The 11,612-nt window shown below is 34.6% G+C and overlaps 1 protein-coding gene across 1 annotated transcript; it reads right to left on the reverse strand.

Moving 5' to 3' along the window:
* Positions 1-5,328: 5,328 nt before the first annotated feature.
* LOC125657185 (uncharacterized) lies at positions 5,329-10,822 on the reverse strand. The gene is made up of 5 exons (XM_048887839.2): positions 10,692-10,822; positions 9,456-9,593; positions 8,888-9,019; positions 6,791-6,908; positions 5,329-5,573 (listed from the first exon to the last, which is right to left on the reverse strand). The coding sequence occupies exons 1-5, from the start codon at positions 10,753-10,755 to the stop codon at positions 5,336-5,338; spliced, it is 690 nt and encodes a 229-aa protein (XP_048743796.1). The 5' UTR covers positions 10,756-10,822; the 3' UTR covers positions 5,329-5,335.
* Positions 10,823-11,612: the final 790 nt, after the last annotated feature.

Genomic DNA, 11,612 nt, shown 5'->3' on the forward strand with positions numbered 1-11,612 from the left:
TTTTATGTAGTTTAGGAATCCAGTATATGTACGGTAACTCATATTCATTCAACCCATTGACTGGAATATTAAATGTGTCCAAAACTGAAGCATGGTTTTGAAGAATTTCGTCTTTTGAAAGGGCAGTTGGAGTATAAGTATGATTACCAAAAGTGGAATTAATGCCAAGTTCGTTTAAAATACAGTTGTAATGATGAGCCTTACAAACAAAGACAATGTTGTTACTAGCTTTGTCAGCTGGAACCAAAACATATTCCTCATGTAACCTATCTAATTCTTTTATCACTTCTGGTTTACTAAACAGAATGATAGATGGTACGTACTTTTGTTTTCATGTGTCTATTGCGGGATTTTAATATCCCTCTTATGCTTTTAACCCATTCTGACAATGTATCAAGTTCTTCTTTTTCATATTTAGCCCATCGAAGATTATCTTCGAAAGAATTCATAATAGAGGTGAAGTTCTGTCGACAATTAAAAGACCGAAGTTCTCTGTATTTAGGACCTTTAAGAATAAGTTATTTCAGGTTCTCATTTTCAACTATATCAACATCACCAGTAATGATGTGTCCAGCTGGACTATAGTTGAAAGAAGATGAAGAACAAAAGCATGTTGGTGGATTACGTATAAGATGGTCTATATCTAATCACTGCAAAGTTTGTTTATAATTAAAAAGTTTGGATGCAATAGCAGAAGTATAGTTGTAGGAAATACAGGGTGTAGACTTGAACTTGAAATAAGTTGGAATACACGTCTGAACCCTTTTATGACGAAGAATGTTGTTTATGTTGACGGCATATATTCCTTTGTTTGTAAATTTGAGCTTAAGGAACTGGCGGCATGATTTTGAAGGAATATCACCCATGGTCCTTGCTGGTTTATAGAGCCTGTGGTAGGCAACATCCATAATCATAGAGTTCAGTCTATATTCAGGTGTTGGAAAATCCAAGTATAGACTAGCCATAGCTTCTTCAAATAACGTGTGTAAAACTTTCAATGGAATAGAGTAAAGTTTTGTACGAATATGATGTGGACCTAATTGTCTGTTGACGTAAGGCAAAAGTGAATCAAACGTGAGATCATTTATACTTGGTGTTTTATATGAACGATGCCCATGACTGCGTTTCCGTCTTTGGGTATTGGGAAAGAGTCCCATCACATTCACGTTATTTACTTGTGGACTAGTCAAATTTCCCACATCATATACATCATCATTGCATCCATATGGAAATGCGGTGCCTAGGGTCCTGATCCAGTGATATTATCGTTGTCTACGAAAAGGGGTGCTTAATGTAGGATTGTTTGTGTGATGGTAATTTTTTTCTAAAATCCTTACCCTCATGGACAAGATGGAGTGGTCAGGTGCATTAAAATGTTTGTAAAGAAGTTGGTTACCACCATTATTAATTTGAAATATGTGCCCCGATATTCTTTTATTAAGTAAACCTTTGGTTTCTCCCACATAAATTAAGCCACACAGGTTACATTCAATGGCGTAGACAACGTTAGAAGATTTACAAGTCAGATTACCAAACGTTTTGGTACAGAAACTACGTCCAGTTAGATTACTACTAGATTACTACTAAATGAATTTTTATGTGATCAGTATATCACAAGTTTTGCAGAACATTTTGAGGTTGAACACATGGGATCTGAAAAGGAATTATCAAATATATCTCTTAAAGGAACATAACAGTCTTTAATTTGGGTATAGGAATTTTGATTTCTGTACCATATATCGATGACGTTTTATATATGCGCATCTACTGCATCAAAATTGGTACCGTATAAGTTTTACACTATTAACGATGGTAACTTTCATTCATATGTCGATTCCATATACCCCTGTGAACTCAAAATAAAAGACACCACAGAGTATTCCATTTCTGCTTCATTCTTAGATATTCTATTGAAAATAAACATTAACGACAAACTAGGAACTGAAATTTATGATAAACTGGACGATTTTCACTTTTCACTTGTCAAATTTTTATATATCTGTTGCGAAATTCTATTATTACATGTATGGTGTTAATATCTTTCCACTGATTTGATCCACAAGAACTTGTTATGTGTATGATCAAGATTTAAATCGAGACAAGCTATTGGCAGACCAGTGGGTGCTGCAGAGGTTTCAATAGTCTCCTTTAGATTTAGCATTTCGCAAATTTCATGGTCGCCAACACAACCTATAATTAGGTCAAACGCTCTCTGACTTGTTTTATGTCGATTGCTAGGCTGTTTTTGCCACACTGATTTTGAGTACGGATAACTCTATTTACCTGACGAAGATGTAAGGCTCACGGCGGGTATGGCTGGGCGACAGGGAATGATTGGTACTCCTGGATACCTTATCCCACCTCTGGTATAGCCAGGGGGAACGTCTTTGCCCAACTCTCTATTTTGTATTTCTTATAGGAGTTATGATATTGATCACTATTCGTTATCTTCAGCTTTCATGTACCACAATTTTTACCACAAAATAAATCTAGTATCAATCAAAATCTGTTATTATCATATCTTCATATGATTTTTCTTGATTTCAAAATGATCAAGATTAGTTGAAGATTACACAGTCATCAATCTCATAACTCCCACAAATAACATAAGAGAAAGAGTTGAGCCAACACGAACCCCTGAATATGCAAGAGGTTGGATAAGATGCCCTGGAGGAATACGCCACCCCTGTATATCAAATAATTTACACTTAATTACGATTGGCTAACTCGCGTTGTACTGTTTAGGAAACAACCCCGATACGAACTATTCCACTGCACAATTGGCATCTTTTAATTCGACTGAGAATCCCAGTTGCAGCACATTGTAAAAAAGAGCGAAAAGTGTTTGAATCTACCACCATCAAGTTATTTTCCAGTCATTTTCCAATGGTACAATAACCCAATCAATCCTACATCAATCAACGGCAAGAGTGGAAATGACATGTTAGACAAGGCAGTGAACACAATAATTTCGAAAGAAGGATCCACAAACGATTCCGCCCAGAGCCACCATAATAGTGTTTCCAGGGGCTCCTAATTGCCAACTCGATGTTGCGTTGAGGAAGAACGACACTATTCCCCTCGAGGTAAACCCGATGCCGATACAGCCACTCGTGCAGCAGATGCAAAACCAAGCACCCACAAAATAAGTCTTCTAAGTATTAACTTTATTTATTCACTAGGTCAAACAACAAATAAAGTTGGATGGTCCAACGTTAATCTATTTCATTCTGAATTATTTAAGAAGCGCAATACGTGTCTTAAAGGGGAAGGGAAACGAAAACACACCCGGTATGATTAGTTCCGGCTAGGTTTACTACAGTTGATAATAACAAATATATTGTATAGGTATTAAGATGAACAAGTACTTTTATTCTCAATATATGCACATAGAACATTCATATTAATTTTGAAATTGCATATACATACAAATACACATACATATGTTCCTTTACATACAAACTATAACATTTATAAGATTTTTTAGATGATCTGCCAGCTCTCTTTAATCTCATTTTCTTTTCGTGGGAGGAGTAGATGTCAATACACCTAAACTATTTCATATATTCAAACAGGGATTTCACATTTGGTAACGTATATTGACATGCAAGGTGAAGATAACGAACATCTATAGATATATATAAACCTTTTAGCTAACAGTATCAGTAGATTAATTGCTCTGTAGTTCACGGACGTTTTGCGATTATATCCAAAGATAACTGTTCATTAAAACATATATCAACATCACATAATTCTGCCAGCTTTTTTTTAAGTACAATCTAGATATTTCGTACATGCTGATATTCACAAAATAAATAAATTATTGACTCTTTAGTTTCATGACAAGATGAACAAAATTCGGTATCTAGTAAATTAAAAACAAAAAGCTTTTAATTTGTAGAAAATATTATATGTAAAATTTGAAATTGAAAAGTGACGAGTTTTGTGTTCATTGTGACATGATGTGGAATCATAAAGTAAGGCTCCAATTCAGTTTCATCAAATTTTATCAACAATTTCTCCTCCCACTTCTGTTTTACCTTCCATGGGGTCTCGACGACGGATGACATAAAACAGGGTAAAAAAAATTCGATACCCTTGTCGCATTTTGTAATTTTACAATATAACTGTCATACATTTCATTATTAGGGAAATTCTTTATAAGTTCTCTCCTACGTTTATCTGATAATAAAATTTTCCATAATGTCCTACAAGTTGGGTTCAGACACTTTTTAATCCATGCGAGTTTTAAGCTTTTCGCAAAAGATTGAATATGGAGTACTTTCAACCCACAGTTATCTTTATCATTCATTATGATATTTCTCTTAATTTTGTCGTTTTTATTATTCCAGATAAATTTGAATCTCGTCATATAATTTAGTTTTAGGAAATGGAAGGACAGATAAACAATGAATAAGAATTGGCAAAGCTAGTGTTTTAATCACCGTGACTTTACCCATAACTGTAAGGTTTCTAAAAGCCCAGTCATGTAACAAATTTTTCATTGATTGCAGTTTTTCCTTAAAGTTATCTTAAGTGAAATAATCTTTTTTTAAATCGTATATAATACCAAGAAGCTTGAATTTTCCTTCGTGATTCCAAATTATATTTTGATTTGTTTTCTACTCCTCACCACAGCCCCTTTTTATCCCAATCCAGACGGCTTGTGTTTTATGAAAGTTTGTTCTCAAACCAGAACATTGCGCAAAGGATTCTAAACAATCAAGTGATGAATTTAAGCTATTGAGATCATCTGCCAGTGTTAGAGCTGAATCATCCAAACCCCGACAATTAAGACAACCGCTTTTTATATTAACCATTTTTATACTGTACTGATTTGAAAGCAAATGTATTCGATTCAGTATTTTGAGAGACTGACAGACCACTACCAAAGTATCTGAAATAAAGCATAATTGCACTTGCAGAGATGCATAGATTGATGATTTATATACTATAATTACTTCCCCGTACCTTCCGATTAGTTTATGATAAAGAAAAATTGCCCCGACCGCCGATCTCCGGTGGTGTTTAATCAGTTCAAATAAAGAGTAAAAGTGCCTAAATAAAAATATTAATGTTTGCAGAGTATAAAATTTTCGCTAAAGTAATCGAAGATGTTACTTACTCTTAATTTAGATTTTTTTCTATGAGTTATGAATTGCATCAATGTTCTTTATGTTCATCTTTCTATGAAAAGTTTTTGCAATAGTAAATTCAAAGCAGAAAAATATTGTTATAGTAACTATATTTTAAACAGCGATAGAAAAAACCCACGTGTATCTGAACGTATTGATACTATAGAAAAGTGAAACTAACAAGTGGATTGACATCAATTTTATTTAGTTGGGCTATAATAGCAATATACAAGCAAGTTATCCTCTTTCCCGGGATACGGTCCAAACGGGTGCATTCCATACGCGTGGTCTTTATTCTGGTCATTTTCGTCGTCAAAATCTATTCTTATTTCCTTTACGTTTGTTCCTTTGACCATCTGACAAGGGTAGACAAATTTGAGCAGATGGAATGGCTGAGTCGTGGGAAGCTGGATTGGTGAATTGAATTTACCATCTCTCCTGAAATACGATTGAAGTCAGATGTTAACACAACCACCTATATGCATGTACTCACTCTGCCCTGGAGATCTATGTACTTATAAAAGATTTACTAACAATTCTGATATTTCTGCATTTGTTTTGAACGTTAGTTAGTTATGGAATAGTAACCCTTTACCTTTTGCTTGGAAAAGAACGTTTGGGAAAATAGGTTATTAAGAGGTTAAAAAACCAGCGTGGTCCAAATATAGTATGCGTAATCTAATCCCTAGTGTGTCTTTTCTATGCATTAATCAATATATTGATCGTCATTTGCTCAATCATATTTCCGAGGAAGATGATATAGTGACACCTGTGTAATGCGACAACTGCGAGATTTATTTCACTGGGAATCGGAGTCTATTTTCACTTTCATTGGTTTACACTGTTTATTCCGACACACTGTTTATTGCGACACATTGTCACTCGTGTATGCCGGGTGAGACAGATTTCACTGTATATGCAATAATATCATATAAGGGAACATTCACGTGACATTGTTCATGCTAGCATTCCCAATGAAGAAAATTTAGATTTATGCCAACAAGAATCTTTACGTAAGCAACAGGTTTTACCATAGTGCTTCAGACACTATGATAACATCAAAAGTGTCAAACTACGTATTGTATTTGTTATCGGAATTATGTAATTTATCACCGTTATCTTCCCATTTTCATTCAACGAATCGATATGGTATGGTTATACTTAATTGATAGAAATGCAAGTTTTGGCTATAGTATATCCAGATATCAAGGTTTTTAACCAGCCATTGTGCTCTAGGTATACATAAATTTCCATTTCATGTTTGTAATAGCGAACGTATTGCATCGACTAAGCATATAAAACTTTAAATATATGTTTCATTTACGTTAAATCGCAATGCCACAAACACGAAAATAATTAACGCTAGAGCACCAGCGTAGTAGACTATTTCAAAGCTTTCTATTCTTACTTCATCTCATCTAATGACGTATACGTAGACTGATGCACCATGTTTCATATTATCAGCATGTATGTTGCCATTCTACCATCGCAAAAGTGTTGTTTATGATAATTATAATACCTACATAATTCTGAAACGCAAAGAATACTTCATACGTCATCGATTTCAGTTTCGTTTTCAAAAACAGAAAATTGTTTTTTTTTAATGGAGAGAGATACCCGCAGCAGTAGTTAGAGAAAGAGAGAGAAAAGGCTACCTGCAGCAGTAGTTAATCATCGTGTCATTGCCGTATTGTCCGCTTGGTAATACTCCGCCAACGCTGTTCTTGTTATTGTCGTTTTCGTCATCCCAAAAAATGCTTCCATTCTCGAAACCTAATCACAAAACAAACGTCAGAAATAAACTGCAAAGTGTACGAGCTACAACAGTTGTACCACCTTACGGTCAAATCATCGCGAATATATCTGTATGAATGGTGTACCATTTATTATCTTATTATGTGTTGTCCTTGTTATACTAAATATACACACAAAAAAACAAACAACAGCAATTCGTTTCGGACTAAAGTAAATGACTGACAGCTGAAGAAATAGTCGAGTATGGTGAATCGTAGCTGCAATAATGTAGCCCTATCCAATTTTTTTTTATTCTGACGTTTTCGGGATAGGGCTACAATTCCATAGGATCTCCGTAATGGTGCAAAATAATTTTATGAATAACCAATAAGAAACTCTGTGTATTAGTCCCAAATGTTGTTTACACCAAAAGGAGTACCAACGTTGTGCTCGGGCATGTCTAATAAAGGTGTTTTTCATTAAATATAATGTACAGCATGCAAAATTCTTCGTCTGCTCCGCCATGCTTGTTATCGTGAGATCTCGTAGGTGGATCTAATGAAAAGCCTAAACATTGACAATCAGCGCGAAAATGTAGTTACTCGAGCCACTTCGACAAAGAAAGGAAAATCATATTGTTGCAGAAAGAATTTACACTCTGCTGTTCGGATTTTAACTTGATATTAAATTCAAACCTTTTCAATACAGACGAAATAGCTTTCGCCTCCATACTTGTCCATTGATGTAAATACTACCTTATATGGCATATGCAAATGACTTGACAACCGGAAGTTGAAACTTCAGTACATCAAACATGGCGCACAAATATGAATCGAGAAATTGGAATTTATCGAAATTGTTGAAAACGGTAGAATAGAGCCTCACAAATCTAAAGTTGCAGGTTGTAAATTTATATATTGACTAAGAAACATAGAATATCATTTTATTTACGTAAAGAAAGTCAGGAAATGTTTAGAATGAGCGCAAATGTTGCGGGAGTGAATCACTCCCGCATTTGCACCATTACGGAGATCCTAAGGAGTTGTAGCCCTCTCCCTAAAAAAAGAAGAAAAAAAATCAGAGAGGGCTACATTATTGCAGCTAGGTGAATCGCAACTCGATTTGTGTACTCTCTGTACTCAAAATTATAGATACAACACGAATGTGCAATCCCTCATCTCTCCCTGGGCGTATTTGGATAAATTGTGATAATCTTCCAGTTTCGTACCCGGTGCGCAAATTGCAACATGGTATCACAATGTGGATGTTGTCGAAGTGTGTACACTTGTCATTTCCTGTCCTTGAACAGAGCTTTTCATCTGATTCCCGAAAGCTACATTTTGATCTCTAGTTTTTGTAGTTGTAGTCCTTAGATTTTTGTATGTTCTTGGGTTGTAGACCCCCAATAACAATCCCCTACAACCGGAGAGTCGGTGTTATTTCTGTTAGGACTTCCTTCCTTTAGCCATAATTTCCGATCATTTAAAGAAGCCAATTGTTATCACCTGCATACGGTGTTTATATTTCTCAATTGATTCGATACGCAAGAACTTCTTCTGCTGATGGTCAGTCTTTTAAATCGAGGCAGGCTACAGCCAAACGAGCTAATAGTGCAGGGGTTTCAACAGTCTCCTCCAAAGTCAACATGTCACAGATTCTATGGCCATTATAACGATTTAGTTTGCCAATACAACCTATCATGGGGTCATATGATGTCCGACGTGTGGAATAGCCATTGTTAGACAGTTCTTGGTACTCTGTTTTTGACTACGGATAACTCCGTTTATCTGATCAAGATATAGGGCTCAAGGCGGGTGTGACCGGTCGGCAGTGGAAGCTTACTCCTCCAAGGCACCTGCTATATGTTTCCTTATCTTTCCATTTTGTGTTGCTTATAGGAGTTTTGGCATTGATCACTGTTTGTTATCTTCGACTTTCATTCTATTGATTTTATAGATTTGTCCTAAAGAGATGCAATAAAAACTACAACGATTTTTAAGATGCAAAGATAATATTACCTTCTGGGCATGTGTTTCCGTGCCTAATGATGCAATAACTTCCGGGAGGCCAATTTCCCTCGCTGCCAAGATTGATTGGAGCCTTCGTGCAGTAGGAGAAATTGAAATTGCTGGGTTTCTGCTCAGTGATACCTGGACAGTAAAAAAGATTTACTTTAAACAAATATCTTCTACAATATATCAGAAGCAAAAATGTTGATTACATAAACGTTAGCAGGTTATGAAACAATCCCGTGGATATTAAGGTATACTATGTCACAAGAATATGGATATGGAGCGTATGAGTCACTTAGAGTATTCTATGAAAATGTGTTTAAATGAAATTACCATAACGCTTTGAAATTACTTTCAGGTGCCGAAAACATGGCTTACATAGTTTTCCTAACATAATTAAATGAAAGGGTCTTATCAAGTTATAACTTTCGATAAAAGCTATGTTTCGTCTAATGTATGTATAAATTAAAAACTCTCTGATTATTTAAAGGTGAAAAGATAACCCAAACATTCGAGACTGATATACTTAGGCAATTGATTTTTTACCTCACTCGTGATTTGTGAAGCTGCTTACCAAAGAAGTGATGTTCACGATCTATCCTATTTTTGTTGTTATCGTTTTCATTGTCCTGAAATCGCCATCCCTCCAGCCAATTCGATGGACAACCAGTATCTGGTTTGATTAGGGTGTATGTCCCTGCTGGCCATTTGACTTAGCAAAGAAATACAAGAAAATTGTACATATTTAAGTATATGATTAAACTTAATGCACTTCATCGCATGAATACGATATGTTTCATTTTTCAATACTTGCATATTCAGTGTTCAATTTGCACTATGAATGATACGATGCAAATGATTTTACGATATTGAAAGTTTTGCCTACGATTCATTTCAGGCAAGTTTGGAAATGTCTAAAGAGAGTTAAATCAGTTTGTAAATTTGGATATCAAGGCAATCATTATTGATTTTCTATTCAGCTGGGAATATTCTAACGCGTCATCGAAAATGACCAATGAATTGACCTTTGAAAACGGAATTTCTTCATGCACGTGATGGAGTTGTAAACAATGCGCGCATGAATACATTAAATACACGCATATTATGTCTTTTCTAACGGCTGAGGATTCCGGTAGAAATGAAAGTTAAATGGAAATGTAAGAAATGAAATGCATGAGGGTAATATTTCAACACTTTCACCGATATGTTTCTCATGTATTTTTAAAATTGAAATTTCTGACATACAAGAAATACTTGTATTCTATATATATATATATATATATATATATATATATATATATATATATATATATATATATATATGGGGATGACATGATGCAATATATAAGATAAGAACCAAACATATGTGACATGTTTCTTAATGATGAGTAAACCAAATTACTCAACTCAATTTGTGACAATGCGCTTTTATAACCGATCGCTTTTGGGTGAATGAATCCGCACGTGAGCCACGAAATACATTTGTAACAAAAATGAAGGCTCGAAAAAATAAAGATCAGTAAGGAAAATGAATTCCACAAATAAAGGCTGATGTAATACACAGGCTAGTGAGGTTGTTAAGACAATATCCACTCGTTTTGTTGTTTGAATACTTATATTTTAATCAAAAGACTGATTTTTAATGATTTCATAATTGGGTAATATTAGGCAATGTGTTAATACTGTCCAAGGATAATAAGCAATCACAAGCGTACGTTAAAAAAAATATTGCTTTGATTCTGATTGTATACAGTATCGCTCCATGAAATGTCATCAGAGAGCTATAACTGACATTTTTATCATGACATACCTGCTGAGATTGTCGATACAAAGATAGATAAAACAACTGCCTTCCATGCACACGAAACATACATCTTCAGGTAATAAAGTTCTTAGAAGAAGTGGTTGTAATTACAACGATTTAATTCGCAGGAAGCCTCGTTGATTTCAATGGAATCTGAGGGAAGAGGACTTTGTGTCTTTTATAAGGATTGTGCTACTTTGTTTGTTCTATTTTTGTGCATATAGCGATTATGTGTTTCCTCTATTCATAGTGGCAAATTTCCTATTTTAATATGCGGTTTTTCAAATTTGACAAAGCTTGTATTATCTACATCCACTTACCTGTAAAACCATCATTCACCTGTTGTTCCGTTATAAGGTCTGGAATTAAGAACGAAAATCGCCATGACCTATTCCAAAATGTTTCACTAATTTCAACGAACAAAATAACCAAGTGAAAGTCAAGAACAATAGCATTAATGCCAACATATCTTTTCTGCAAAACATAAGGTTGACATTTTTATCAAACCTGCATATCACCACTTTGAATACGTTCTAACCAAGCCAAATGCAGGACACTTTTTAAAGTATATTATTACTGTTAAACAAAGATTTAACGACAATGTGTAAGAGTCAATAAAACTCTTTTTCAATTAATTGGTTTCATACTCTGAGATTTCATCATCATCATCAGTAAATACCGATTTTTGTGGTTGTACTGAACCGCGAAATTAAGGGATCAATGAATTTCAAATTGCTGAAGAGCAGAGAGAGATTTGGATATATACGAAAATATGTAAAATATTTACGAATCTTGAGCTTTTTGCAAGTCCACGAAAATTGATTTCCATGACAATGCAATTGATGGAACCACAGTATAATTAGATAAAGGTTAATCAAGCTATGATAATCAAGATTGTGCTATGCAATGCATGTATAACGTTATTAT

This window comes from Ostrea edulis, chromosome 7 (genome assembly GCF_947568905.1).
Source record: "Ostrea edulis chromosome 7, xbOstEdul1.1, whole genome shotgun sequence".
NCBI classification, from domain to species: Eukaryota; Metazoa; Mollusca; class Bivalvia; order Ostreida; family Ostreidae; genus Ostrea; species Ostrea edulis.

Coding starts and splice junctions, on each gene's coding strand:
- LOC125657185 (XM_048887839.2), bottom strand. CDS start 10,755: ATGTATGTTTCGTGTGCATGGAAGGCAGTTGTTTTATCTATCTTTGTA. Junction 6,909..8,887: donor CGGAAACACATGCCCAGAAG/GTAATATTATCT, acceptor TTTTGTGATTAG/GTTTCGAGAATGGAAGCATT. Junction 5,574..6,790: donor ATGATTAACTACTGCTGCAG/GTAGCCTTTTCT, acceptor ATCGTATTTCAG/GAGAGATGGTAAATTCAATT.